Source organism: Mastacembelus armatus, chromosome 7 (genome assembly GCF_900324485.2).
Source record: "Mastacembelus armatus chromosome 7, fMasArm1.2, whole genome shotgun sequence".
NCBI classification, from domain to species: domain Eukaryota; kingdom Metazoa; phylum Chordata; class Actinopteri; order Synbranchiformes; family Mastacembelidae; genus Mastacembelus; species Mastacembelus armatus.
In genome coordinates, this window is record NC_046639.1 from 18716449 (window position 1) to 18731071 (window position 14623).

The 14623-nt window shown below is 42.3% G+C and overlaps 2 protein-coding genes across 6 annotated transcripts; both read right to left on the reverse strand.

Moving 5' to 3' along the window:
• Positions 1 to 840: 840 nt before the first annotated feature.
• Positions 841 to 7738, reverse strand: LOC113145445 (polyhomeotic-like protein 2). Of its 5 annotated transcripts, none has more exons than XM_026332181.1 (7): positions 7451 to 7738; positions 6367 to 6610; positions 5721 to 5796; positions 5238 to 5349; positions 4873 to 4999; positions 4458 to 4710; positions 841 to 3028 (listed from the first exon to the last, which is right to left on the reverse strand). In XM_026332181.1, exons 2-7 carry the CDS (start codon positions 6502 to 6504, stop codon positions 2874 to 2876), a joined length of 861 nt encoding a protein of 286 aa, XP_026187966.1. In that variant the 5' UTR covers positions 6505 to 6610; positions 7451 to 7738; the 3' UTR covers positions 841 to 2873. The 5 variants fall into 5 exon arrangements, 4 of the variants coding, with proteins under 4 accessions (XP_026187966.1, XP_026187965.1, XP_026187964.1 ...); XR_003297242.1 differs by lacking the exon at positions 841 to 3028 and adding an exon at positions 3041 to 3638 and having other exon boundaries at positions 3734 to 4710; XM_026332180.1 differs by lacking the exon at positions 841 to 3028 and having other exon boundaries at positions 3041 to 4710; positions 6367 to 6529.
• A 299-nt stretch (positions 7739 to 8037) lies between these two features.
• Positions 8038 to 14228, reverse strand: kiaa2013 (KIAA2013 ortholog). The gene is made up of 3 exons (XM_026332149.1): positions 12828 to 14228; positions 11563 to 12416; positions 8038 to 9783 (listed from the first exon to the last, which is right to left on the reverse strand). The coding sequence occupies exons 1-3, from the start codon at positions 13783 to 13785 to the stop codon at positions 9733 to 9735; spliced, it is 1863 nt and encodes a 620-aa protein (XP_026187934.1). The 5' UTR covers positions 13786 to 14228; the 3' UTR covers positions 8038 to 9732.
• Positions 14229 to 14623: the final 395 nt, after the last annotated feature.

The window sequence follows — 14623 nt, forward strand, 5'->3', positions numbered from 1 at the left end:
TTCTCTGTATTTTAACAAAAACAACTAAACTTCCATCTGGACCAGGTTTGTGTCTCTGTGACCTCGGTTCAGTTTCTCTGCTGCTCATTTGGACTTTTTTGGCTGTAAAATGTAGTCACCTTTCAGCAGACACCAGGGATATGAGAGGAACCAGAAGAACTGGAGCCGATTTTAATTTGAGGACATATTTTTAAGGTTGTGCACAAAATTTAAACAAATGTTTATTTAGGTTTTGAAAATAACGCCTGAAAACATGCTTCTCTAAACTGACTATCTTATTCATATTTGCTATGTCAAATAAATAAAACAGCACTGACCTTGATTAATCTCTGAACACATGGATCCCCATAGTTTTATGGGTTAGGGAAATCAACCGCATAATCATAGTGAAGCTTGCAAAATCTGCTTTATTTTGAAGGTTTACTTGCTAGACAGGAAGTGAACGTGTTGCTAAACGCCTGCTTTTATTTTGTCTTTTAACGTCAATCACAGGATCCTAATTATAATGATTGCGTATAACTATCAGGAAATAAGATATGAACATATGCAACACAAAATATCTGTGCTAACCACAAAAGTTCAGACAAGTCACTGTGAATAGTCATACACAAATGAAATCATTGTAATAAACAGTTTAAACAGTGAGTGACCCGATGTAATGATGTAAAAACCAGTTGTTCTCTTTTCATTCAGAACCAATAGATTGGTTTTTGCATTAAGATTCTTTTGTCACAGATGTTTTACCAAACAGAACTTCAATGTGTAAAGTTTCACGTGTCCACCTGCAACAGGGTCTGATGAACTATTCCAACTAAACAGTCTCAAAGTGACAACAGGGAATCATTTATTTATCTAATGGTTTTATTTTTGAGGTGAAAATGTGGTTTTCAACCAAAAAAAAAAAAAAAAAGTTCAATAACTTGGAGGTCAGTAACAAAAACAGTGTCTATCACTAACCACAATAACCAGCTGTCACTCCCATGACACAGATGCTTTTCACCTGAAGGAAATCGCTTTTATTCCAAAATAAGAGCCAACAAACAGATGTTTGACATTTTGGAACAGAACAACTCAGTTGTATGACAATATCTATAGTGAACGGGTGGCTCCGTTTTTATGACCTGAATGAATCAACCTTCAGATTTCTTTTTTTTTTTTTCTTCAAAAATATAATTATACTCTGGAAAACACTTTTGTTTTTTTTAGATATTTTGTGGCATCTGTAGTTCTCACAGGAGGGAACGTCAGCTCTATCAAACTTCTAGTGACAGTTGTGACATTCACTCTACTTTGGTAAAACAAACGACAAAAACATACTACCCACAGTATTCTCACTTTACAATTCGTCAAGCCTGAATTATACTTTTGCATGTGTGTAAGCAGAGACACAACAGTCATTTCCTTTGTGCACACACTGACCACTGCGGAACATAAGAAAACTCATGTCTGTATTAATTCTCAGCCACTTTTTCCAATACAGTGTGCATTTAAATGGCTTTGTTACATGAAAAAAAAAGACAATAAATCCAGTATCAATTTGCCAGAAATGTGTAGGAGAAAATACAAGTTGCCTAAGCAAATACTGTGCAGAAAACATCCCCACAAATAGTTCAGATATGAATGAAAAGTTGAATTAGCAGTTACAGTAGAGCACATTACATTTTATATGTCTACATGGTGATTATCCAGACCTGTTTCAAAAGCACTGTGACAGAGATTCAGCAGAAAACAGCTATGCTGATACAGTGTTTGTACTCAATACGTCAAAAACCCAGTTCAAATAATAAGTGTCTGCAGGTCAACTGGTCAGTCAAAGGATAAGACCAGTCTAGACCAGTTTAAGATGTTTTCTCATCATTTGTGGTGTTTGTGGAATTAAGCCTGAGTTTTGTTACCATCTTCCTCCATCTCTGTGCTCAGTAGACTTATTTCATCAAGTTAGTCTTCCTTCCTTCCTTCAAAATAGTTTTGTTTACACAGAGCACACGATGTTCTTGTTGCAGATGGAGTTTGTCTAAGAGCTTCTCTCTGCTTCCAGTTTTGTGACAAACACATTGTAGATTCAATGAATCTCAGCCCTGATCTGGGACTGCTCATCATGGTCCTGTGTCGCCATCTGCTGTGACAGTTCAGTCACAGAGCTCCTCATAAATACTGTTTCAGAGCTGTTCACTCAGCTGGTTGATCGTCGTGGAGGCTTCAGTTTGTGCTCTTGTACTATGAGATGTGACAAACTTCAGCTTCCAGACTGATCAAACGGCTGATTGAACACATTTCTCAAAGCAAAATGCTGCTTTCCTTCTCTTTTCTTTAGTATCTGTGCTGACTTGTAATGGTGTTTGAGGGCTGCTCAGTGACTGAAATGTCCAAAGTTAAAGGAGACAAAGTGATGGACTTTGATGCACAGCATGAGGCCCTGAATCAGGACTAAGTGAAGCTCTAGGATGCACAGAGCCCCATATTTTTTCTGAAATGTTGGACTGAAACAACAACAGATCTGAAAACTTCACAGTAACGGTCTTTAAAAAAAACACACCAGAATAAATCAAATACTAACAGTAAACCTTTTTTGCAATAACCAATGGTACAATGACACATTATTATAACACAAAAATAGGCTCTCAGTGAAACACTGTTCTTACAGTCTACCTAATACACCGTTATCGGCAAAGTATGGGGCGACGTATTCCTGAAGCAGTGATGTAAAAACGGAACAGTCTCAGCTGATGTCCTGGTGTTCAGCAGGCACAACAAACTGTCCTGGCCCCATACCTGAACTCAACTCACCGTCGGTCCATCTGGATGTGATCTAGAACACATCCTGTTTGTCCGGAGCTACCTTTCGGAGCAGTGTGTGTGTTGTGAGGGCTGGGCTACGAGTCTTTGAGCATGTTAATCTGGGCAAAGATCTTAAGCGCAGGGCCAAGTTTGATATTCATGGTTCCCATGAGGTGATCCTCTTTCAGCAGCAGCAGGGCCTGTCCGTCGATCTCCTGAGAACGAAACTCCTCAGCAATCTCCAGACACCCTGCAGCCACAAACCAGCAACATTGAGCTTACACCACAGCTCATGACGCCTCATGACAGTAACCAACATGACTAACTCCACCCACTTGTCCCAAAATGTTCTTTACATGTTTGGAATTATAATAATGCATAGGGTAGTATAATCCCAGCATGGATCACTTTTCCAGGGAAAAAGTTCTGACAGCATTCCTTCTTTCTTTGTTTTAAACAAAAATATTCCTTACCACTGAAAGAACTGAAGAAAAAAAATATTTGAAGAACCACAGGACTAGAACTGGGCTGGGAGAGGCATCAGGACACCAGTGTGTCTCTTCCCACTGCATGGTCCCAGTTCAGCTCGACTTCAGACTCTACTCGGTTCTGGTACCAAGTACTACAGATCAGTATCCTGTCAGTGTAGTAGATTTCATAGCAACACCAGGTGAAACTGCCACAGCATTATCCTGAACACATTAGTACAACGAAGTGATGCTGCTTTTGATCCTCTGTGTGGCTGTTTGTCACTGCGAGGAGCCGAAGGAGGCTGACGGCAGCAGAGCAAAAGGCTGCTGAAGAAAACAGTAGAGTTTGGGATATGACACCCCAGAGTTCAGACGATGAGTCGATTGTATCTGCACAAGAAAAGGTTTATTCAATATGTCCTGTGTCACTTAGTGATGACACAGTTACGCTGACAAACCATGAGCCTGCAGAGGTGTCACATTACCTTTTGGTATCACCTCAGTTCACTAAGCTCCAGGTACCAGTAACATCCACAAGTTGTGCTTGATGGAAAACCCAGAAAGAGTTGAGTAGGACCAAGACTAGTGAAGCTGGTACCATGCAGTGGAAAAGAGCCAAAGCAGCCTCATGCAAGAAACAGACTGATATGAACAGATTTGTGTGAAAATGGAACAAACCAGTGACTCATGTTGTGGCATTCGATGATTTTTTAAATATTTGCTGTGTTTAATAGTTTTTGGACAACAGTGGGGGTCAATGGCACAGACCAATAAGCTAAACAAGGCTGTGGATTCACACACATTACGCTGAGTACACCACATTCATTGTTGCAGTCGGTCTCTGGATGGGATTTGGACTCAGTAACACACACACACCTAGAATCACCAGCTATGTGTTTTAATCTGAATGAGTTTGTGATATTGAATTTAACTAAAATAAAAATACAAATTATAAACTAAACAAATGAATATATTCTATTCACCCTGCAATCATCATCATCATCATCGCCTCTTTGAGATTCTTTTAATTTAATGATTTTTATTCCAAATACAAATAGTCCCTAACCAATGCACTGTTTCCCCTATTTGGGTTAAAATTACAATGTACCTCTGTTTTGGGAAAGCTCAGCCTTTTTAACATGAATCTACAAATTGAGTTGAGATATTCATTGGTGATTGTAACCCAGTGACAGCTGAGGCAGCACCCACCTGGCAAAGAGGAGATGAACTCGTACACGTCCTGTATGTTCCACTGGCTGGGGTCACTGGGTGGGAAGCAGTGGGGCAGCAGGGGCAGCTCGGAGTCTCGCACCGCAGGCACCCGCTGGGTCGGCGACAAGGGCGACAGAGGTCTTTTGTAGCCAGACAGGTCTGAACATTGGCTGGACTCTCCCTGCACGGGGTGTACCGAGTGACCAGTGGATAGAGCAGCTGCAGCAGGTTTCTGCACAGAGGGCGCAGTCTGACACAGCCAGGGTGGTTTAATACAACGACTGGACCAAGAAGAAAAATCTGACCTTTGTGATATCTGCCTCAGACATGACAACTGTAAGTCATTTATCCTGCACATACCAAGGTAAGAAATCCTTTCATAACAAAAGTAAAATGCTGACTGCTGTCTCACCTTCTTTTTAGACTCTAAATTCGAGTTTTTCTGGTTTCCATTCAGTGCTTTCTGTTTCTTCATGTTCTCCAGGGTGGTTTTGCGGTTTGGGAAGAGACCCATTCTCTTCGTACATCCCACATTGTAGCTACAAAGAAAGTTAATAAAGTACATGCAATCTTAAAGAGCACAGTCTGACAATGAAACATAGCTGGGTAATTTTTTTATTTTTTCTGTTTGTAAATTATGTACAGGTCTCCATCAGAGCCAAAGCAGTTTCACTGTGTAGACGCATGCACACACGCACACACAGAGCTTCAAACGTTCAAAAATCCCTCATTTCCATCAGACCATGAGACCAAACAGTAAAGTCTGCCTTGTCTTACCGTTTGGCACACACTGTAGAGCAGAACCTCTTGGACCTTTTAAAGATGTAGGCGAAATCCACTCTGCCACACAACTCACAGGTCAGCATTGGCTCCTGCTGGGCCTTCAACTCTGAGGGAACATACAGATACCACAGTGAACACATCTGTGAGGGGTGGGGCACACAGTATCCACACCGTCAGCCTATCACAGTTCTCCTACAGCACTGTGACGCAGTGATGGTAAAGAGGGAGCTGAGCCTGAAAGCAGCGTCCTCAGTGCCCCTCCATAAGCTCAGAAACACAGAGGAAACTCTTAGCTAAGCTCCTATCAAATTATCTAACAGCAGGTTGGGGCTGCCTGTAACATTTGTAAGTATCTGTCAATCAGGTCTACATGCAGTGTTTGGGTATGTGGTCCCACACAAGTTTTTAATTTAGCATCTTACTTATATAACATAAGAAAGATCAGCTCCACCATAATTTGAATCTAAACAATGTTACCCTTTGAAAGGCCATCCATCTTTGACTCTGCTGCGTGTCTCCGTAGGCTTTCAATTGAGAAAGACGGACGTTCAACCTGCAGACAGAAAACATAAACTTGTAAAACTTATCAAAATGATCACAGAACACTATTGGAACACAAAATACAAACATGCCCTGGTTCTTCCACAGACTGGGACTCATTGCCATGGTGGAGATATACAGCCCTCTATTTCATATAGCGCTTGACAAACTATATGAAAGCTGCACATTTGAAACAAGTTCATTTTGGTGACAGTGGAGGGGGAAAACTCCCTTTAATGGAAGAAACCTCCAGCAGAACCAGGCTCAGTTGGGGTGGCCAGATGGGGTGAGTGGATAGAGGAGAGAGAAAAGAACAACAAACTACTGTATCAACACACCATAGGAGATAACACGTATGCGGACATCATTTCACTGTACACAGCAGTAGTGGTGATGTGATTCTAATATTTCACTCCTACTTAAGTGGACTTTTTGCTCTCTTGCATCTCTCATTCTCTCAAATAATTGCAGTGCCACAGATCCAGTTACACAAAGCTCAGCTGAAGATTAAGGCAAAATTATGCCTAAACTTCTCTACCAGGGCCTTCTGGACTGCAGACAGATGCTGAGCTTCAGTACTCACGGGGAAAGGCTCAGCACCCTCCTGGATAACGAAGCCTTCTATCAGATGTGTGAGGATGTGAGACTTGACTAGGGCTTGGGCTGGTTTGCTATCTCCATTGTGCTGGCTGCTGTCAGTGTTCCCATTCCCAGAGGTCATGACTGGAGCACAGGCCGCCCCTCACCTGTCAACACAAGCAGCATGGCATACTCAACAAGCACGGGCCACGTGGACCTGGAACCTGGCCCCCGGCCCCCAACAGCTGCTGTTCAAATACACAAAGAACACCATGCTCAAATCATTGAAACATCACAGTTGCCCATTGTCAGTAATTATACACAACACATTAAAGCAGACTTGCTTTCCTATTTCTCTAATTGTTTAATTTAGCATTTTCTTGCACTTAGTTGTACACATTGATGGTGTATAGGTGTACTGTATAGGACTTCTACAGTCACTGGTTGTACACATAGTGGTTTGGACTTATACTTTGAGCCGTTTTAAGAAGTGACTCCTACTATATCACAATCTGCCTTCAGTCGTGTGTTATTACGTATCGTCTTGCTGCGATAAGGAACAAAACCTTGAATTGCCAGATTTCAGAATGCAGTCTGGCTTAGGAGTCTCTCCACTCGAGCATCGTATTATGGCTACACGGTGTTTTTGTCTCGTGTATGGACCCGTGTGTTCAGCCCATCTGTTTAATATTAGGCTATCGTCTTAAAAAGAGAAACAGCTAAGTAACTAGCTATCTGGTAATACTACAACCAAAGTTCGTTTATAACTGCCGAGTTAACGTTATATAGCCACCTTTGAAAAACGTGTTAACTAATTAGGAGTTAAGAAGTCAATTAAATCCAAACACGCTCATGAAAATAAAGGTTTTCCCAGTTTCTTAGTTTCAGGTGGAATTGTGGAATTTAAATGTAAAATCATATTGATAATAAATCTGTTGAAGTGCTAACTTTTTTAACAAGTTAGAGCTAGCTTAACGTTATTAACGCTATTATATCAAATTAGCCTCCACAGATATAATTGTTATATGTGAATGAATCAAACAGTAGTAAAACCCAAGTTGTTCCCTGTTTAAAAGTAGTTCGCTTACTTTTACAGTCCGAACCAGCTCCGAACCGGTCAGAAAACAGGCGCTCGGCTCGGTAACAATGGTAGAGAGAAGAAAAGCTCTTTGTCCGACGGCTACAAACGAGGCGTTCATTTACGGACGGTCCCTCCGCCAAAACGGTCCGAAACAGCAATCCTTCACGAGCTAAACGAGCCGCCCCGTTACACGAGGACATGCAAAGTTAGTAAACCGATTCATATCGTCGCCGTTTCAGCTTTCTCCTTCTTCGAGCTGCAGACACTAACACCTAAAACAGTTAGTGCTACTCAGTGAGCGACACTAGGGATGAACTTCCGCTGACCGCCTTCACAATTAAAGCCCTCGACAGACAGCCGTCTGCAGACAAGATGGCGAACTGGCGACCTCAGCAGGAAGTAGTCGATATTATCCGGAAATTGGTAACCTCAGGGCTACTATGATACTTCTCCATAAATAAATAAATACACGTTGATGAATGGACAAATAAATAACTAAAGTTGACATGTGCCAGGTGCCTTTTCATATACAATAACAAGGATCATATGGGAAATATATGGGACAAACTGACAGACAATTCATAACTTTCCCCACAATAAAAAGACGCTTTATTCTCCCCAACATAACATTAATTCTACATGATCCCAAACCATTCAAGTACAATCCATTCTGATTATGGCTATAGCCAAGAGATCAATAAATTAATGTCTTTCTTCATTAAGGCACACTCAGTAGTTCACATTAAATATGAAGACTGGATAAAACCAAACAGCATGGAAATAAAACGGAACAGTCCTCAGAACAGCTGAATCAGGAACATGAAAATCATTTACTGAGATTTAATTGACAAAAGAAAAGTTTCAAACACTGTTTGTAAATTATTAATATATAATAAGGCAATCGTACCCTACTATTTTACATACTCAAATAATTTGATTTTTCACAATACAGGTATTTTCTAACTGAGCGCCAAGAGAAGCAGCTAGTACAAACATGGATAGATGGCTGCCATTTATAATGGTCAGTAAAATTACTTATAAATTTAGATGACTTCAATTTCAGTAGGCATAGTGATCAGTGTACCATGTATATGTATATATATGTTTAACAAAGCACAGATGTGTTTTAAAAGTACACTGGGTACACTCCTGAAAATACAGAAATAAGCATGTGGTCACCTAAACCTTCAAACCTAACACACCTGTCCCCACTCCTGTCCCCTCCCCAGCCAATGATGTAACAGCAGATATTTTAATAGGCTGTTTATCAAGCAGCCACTGTGACATCATCGACATGCATGGACATTTGACTGTAAACAAAGATGGATGAAGTTACATCTCCCAGAAGAGCTGGATACAGCCCCACCACTCACAGTGCCCATCATATGCTAATAACGCAAATTATAGTGTTAGCATGCTAACATGTTAAATTAAGATCATAAGCATTTTAAACATTACATACTTAACATCACTAGGTTCACATAATTATTAGGCGAATGTCATCATAATGAAATGCAGATACAGAGCTGAAAAGTGTCATATCTCTGAATGCTACTTCTCTCAGTCAGCAAAGGTTCTGGCTCAGTTTTGGGGGGCTGGGCTAAAATGGTTAGTTTACAACTCATTTGGGCTATTTCAGGTATTGTGGGTAAGGTGTCAAAGTGTTTTCCCAGGTGTACCAGATGTTTTTGCACCTCAAACAGGATAAAACAGAAGATCTGATTGGTAGTGCTGTTATAATAAGTGGGAATCTATTTCTGTTTCTCTCTTTTGATTGTTATTTTACATTTGATTTAAAATCGTTTCAATATTCCTTTAGTCTTATTATTGGCTTGTCAGTCATTTGTAAAGCACTTGCATGACCCTGTACCAAATATGCTTTATGAAAAAATTAAGATTGGTTGGTTTGAGGAGTGCATGCTAAATCAGTGGAGCATCTTTTTAAAAATGTCTCACTTTCACATTAGACAGATTCAATTAAAATGAATTAATAAATCTGCAAAAATGCTCACGGAAATATTAACAAAAATATCCAAACTGAATATCTTTGGGTTTGGGCCTGCTCTTTGAAAATTATGTACAGGCCCAGTTTTAACCCCCAGCTCTGCATATCGTCGCACTGATCTCTAAGTGGTATCACTTTGAAAAGAAAAGAAAAAAAGAAATAAAATGCACTAGCTCACGTCAAACTCAACACCAGCACACCCATATTAATATCTCTCATGCTGCCAAAGCTCAGGCACACCCACTACTAAATGTTGAACCTGGGCATAGATAAAACTGAAGTGTTCAAGCAAGGATCCTGGTGTCGCAGCAGATATCTTCATTTTTGCTGGAGACCTGGTGGTGAAGTCAGAGGGGAGGATTAGAACATGTTGAGGCAGAAACCAGACCAGACCCAAACCATCCACATGGCCTCCCAGGAAAATACAGACATGCTCAGGATAACACTGAAGAGCCAAAGCCAAACCACAGATTTCTTGTTAATTTAATTGAGTGATTCAAAAAACAATCACCAAAAGGCAGGAAGAAAAAGCAGAAAAAGACTCCTGGCAAAGTGAGCACACAGTCCACACTGATCAGAGACGCACATTTAGCCTTGAACACAACGTTCTCTAAGTATCCAGCAGGTCAACATCTTTTTATTAAGACATCTGTAAACAAGTAGGTGTTTTACATGACAATGGATATTATGAACTTTTAGCACCACCAAACTATCTTTAATTCTGATATAGACTTATTTTCATTTGTGGGATAATTTTGCTTTGGGCTGATCCACGACAATCATCAAACTTACAGGAACATTAAGAGAAGACCTCTTTAGTGGAAATCAAAATAAAAATATGATACCTGCACAGGAAAATGTGTGCACACTTACACCAGACAGACAGACAGGCTAATAATCGCACCAATTCGCCTTTGTCTTCTCCTGGACGTAGGACTGACTAAGCTGAAGGCTGTGTTGGAGTTGTGAGAATGATATTGTCATAAGTGATAGCTGTGATGACCAAAGTGTTGTAAAGGATCATTTTAAAGGACCACACCGATGTTATGGCTTACTCAGAACAAACTGTGCTCATGTGTGAGAATGTGTTTCTAGACCCTGCAGCATTTCAGATTTAATATGTTTTACCTACCATTCCCAGGATCTGCTCTTTTTTTTGGTCAAAGTTAAAGGGACCCTATGAGAGTTTTCTTATAAACAAACACACCGGATCTACGTTCTCCCTTACAACACATTTACAAAGCTGAAAAAAATTTTATGATCTACATTGTTTACACTGGCTTGCAGGGTTTTTTTTTCTGTGTTTGTTGGTGCATTAACAATTTGTTGGCATCACCCTTGTCTAAGACTGTGTGTACATGAAACATTAGTTAGCAGTCAAAAAGTCCACAGGGCAATATTGTGAGCATGGATCCAAAATTCATTAAATGAATAACATCTAATGGCTTTTTTGTAAATATAAATATACTAGATTGTGGAAAGTACTCCAAAAGTATATGTGCTACGTGGTCCTTACAATACAGGCATGGTCCTTTAAAAACAACAACAATGTAAGGCTCAGGGAAAGCAAATGAGAGATATAGTAAAACAACCTACTCATCTGAATGAAAACCGTAACTGCTGTGCTTGGTTATTTTCCATTGTAATCAAGAAACACTTTACATTCCACAACGGACATGAAGTGCAGTCGAACAGGTGGTGGCGCCGCAGACCAAACGGTTAATTGTAACTTCAGCGTCTCTGATCCTGAATGAGGGCTACTGTTCTACTCGTGATTCTGAATGAGGTGGGATTTTTCACTGCTCACAGAAACAGCTGCAGTGAAAAGCTTCACCAGCGCAGAAGAAAAACACACAGAATAATCTTTTGTGAGAGGTGAAGGGCAGGTGAGCAAGGCTGTCTCCAAACATGTGAGATGGGAAGGAAGATGTGAAAAGGTGAAAGTCAAAACTGAGAAACCAAACAAAGAAGAGAGCAATGATAGAGAGGAAATCTTTGCCACCACACACACACACACAAGTTAAAAAATAATAATAATAGAAAAAAAAAAAATCGAGCAGAGCGGATCAGTTTGCAGTTTTTTTGCTTCTGTTTCCAGCTACTACATTTTATACCTTGCTCCTGAAGAGGGGCTTAGCGCCGGGACCACAGTACTCGTTGTATATGAGCTTGAAGAGGAAAAGATGGAAGAGCGTTATAAGCGAGGCCACACTGAACCAGAAGAGGAAGGGCAGGCCTGGATATCTGTTGGCCATGTGCTCCTCGTGGGCCAGGATGGCTTTAAGATGCAGTGTGTGGCGGAGGTCCTGTAGGTGGCGCAGGTCTGTAGAGATGTAGAGCAGTGGGGTGATGGGCTGGGTCACCATCACAGGGAAGGTGTGACCTCTGACCTCTGATGTCAGCTCCACAGGCTCATTGAGGCAGCCGGCCTCGCAGGCATACAGCTTCACTGGCTTCTCCTGCGGCTTCACCGACACATGAAGAAAAGGCTTCCCCTCCACATCCAGCAGCACAGCCAGGTTCATGAGGTCCTGGTTGTAGTGGATCCCTCTAAGTGCGTAGCTGTTGTGCAGCACGTCTGGATCAGCCTGGAACTGAAGGTGGTTCTCCGTGAACTGAAGGCCGCCGAAACTGAGCACCATGCCCTGCATGACTCCATGGGCTCCTGCTGCCACCAGCACCTTGCAGCCTCTCTTCTGCAGAGTCAGAGTCCACAGCGTGACCAGCTGCAGGATCTGAGCAGTGCTGCTCACCCGCTCAGGCCACAGGTTCTCTGCGTGCATGGTGGCGTGACCGCTGAAGCAGTGGTCGGCGTAGTTGAGGCTGGATTCGAGACGAGCGCGCTCCTCGCCACTCAGTCTTCGGTCCAGCAGCGGAGCCATGGAGGAGGAGAGGATGTAGTAGAGGGTGGTGTTCACTGTGCGACTTGAGGGTGTGTGGGAGTCTGTGATCTTCCTCATTTCAACACCTGCAAAAATTAAAAAAAAAAACATAATGAGACTAAAAACCTTCTTACATATTGTTACACTCAAACTACATGGACAAAGTGAAAACATTTTCTTTTTTTGCAAATTTTCTGAAAACTAAAACATCTTATTTCTTTCAAATTTCTGAAAGAGGCAGAGAGAGTTGGAGGAATGAGGAAAGAGAACATGAGATAAAGAGAAAAGGAGAAAGAAAGAGAAAATAATGGATTCAAAATGTAGGGAAAAAGCTCAAAAGACAAAAGAATACAAACATTTTTAGATGTGTGAATGTTTTTTTACCTTATGTCACTCTGCCTGAAAATGTGATATCTGCCCCAGTTTTTGTCACAGCCAGTGGCTGCAGCTGGAGCTCGGCTCCTCTCCCCTCCCCTCCCCTCCCCTCCCCAGCTCACCTGAAATGAAGAGGTCCATCCAGGCTTGCTGGTGATCTACCACCAGCTCATCCACACTGGCCCTCAGCAGCTCCCCCAGCTCCTTTTTGGCTCCTTCTCTGAGCGTACTGAAGGTCTCGTCCAGCTTAGAGGAATCAATGGGGTCTGAGGTCCACACCACTGACAGGATGTTGTCTGTGTATTCAGACTTAGCAGGGACCTGAATTCTGCTGTTCATGTTCTTGGTAACAACAACCACCAGCACCATCCGGCTATTCTCCACAGGAACCCTGCCAGAGGAAAGCATTATCTCTTTGTCCTCCAGTTTCTCCACGCTGGTGGAGAACTTGCTGCCAAATGAGGGATTGTTAGAGGACACGTCCAAGGTGGCAGACCGGTCAGACAGGTTGTTGATGTGGACTCGCTGGAGATAGACGTTAGGTCTGCTCCTGTGCGCGATGAACTCCTCTCGGATGGTGACACAGTCCCGGGCCGACTGCAGAGCAGCTGGGGAGGCACAACGGACTGACAGCACCGCTCCTTTCCGGAACCACAGCATGCTGGCCTGAGCCTCGGCCTGCTTCCCCTCCAGATGGATGCTGACTCTCGGCGAGTACTCGGTCTGGTGGACTGGAGCCGAGCTGGGCTGTGAAGACGACGCTACCCACAGTTTGTTAGACTCGATGTCAATCAGAATATGTCCGTTACCTGATACAAAAGGTGTGTCTAATTGTTCCTGAGGTGTGCTGTATATCCCCTCTCCTCTGTCTACAAGAGACTTCCACCTGTGGATCTCATTCATCAGGCAGTGTCCAGCCGCCCCCCCAGGCAGGCCCGAGCTGCTGAAAAACCTCCATCTGTGCTCTGCTCCCAGGTACCAGTAGAAAATGAGGAGGAGGAGCAGTCCTATGAGGAGTCTCCTTGCCCAACTGCTTGATAACAACCCCGGTAGTCCCTTTAGCCTCTGCTGCAGCCACATTGTGTGTCTCAACAATCCAAGTCCCGCTACGAGTCAGCACCTCAGGGTGCCACGGTCAAAACATGAGAAACCTCAGGGTGTTACGGTCAGAACACGAGAGACCTCAGGTTGTCAACCTCAGGGTGTCACGGTCATAACATGAGAAACCTCAGGGTGTCACCTCAAGGTGTCACGCTCGGAACTTGCTCCCCAGGGTGAAGCTGACAAACTGGCTTCGCTAGCTCCAGGCTAACTTAGCTTAGCTTCGTGTCTAGCGCCGCGAACTGAAGCTGCTGTTGTGGTTTGTCGCATCGTTAGTTAATGTCCAGTCCTCCTCCAGGTGTGTGCCCCGGCCACCTGAGTCCGGAATCTCAGCTCATTCCAGCGCTGTTCCGGTTTAACGGAGGATCTCCCGTCGGTCCAAACTCCGCAGACACTTCTGGTTTGTTACAACTGCCGTAAAGCGAAACGGCACTACTGTAAGTGACCAGAAATGTCGCAAAACACAAACAAAGCTGCAGAAAAACAAGAAAACAGAAATATTAAAGGTCCTGAAAAAAAAGACTAGATTTAAATACATCTAAATTACCTAAGTTAATTCGTTTAAATAATAAAATTACGACTATGGTTAGCCATTTAAAATATAATTAATAAAAACTAAACGGACATCTCATTTATCAACAAGAGATAGGAAAGCTGTTTAGTATCAAATAAACAAATATTATACTGAAAAAAAACCCCAACAAATATTCATGAATGTAAACAAACAACTTTATTCTCTGGAATCTATCCTTAAAGTTATAAGTGTGATGTAGTGCATGATGTACCATATTATTATTACTATGGCAAACATAATGCA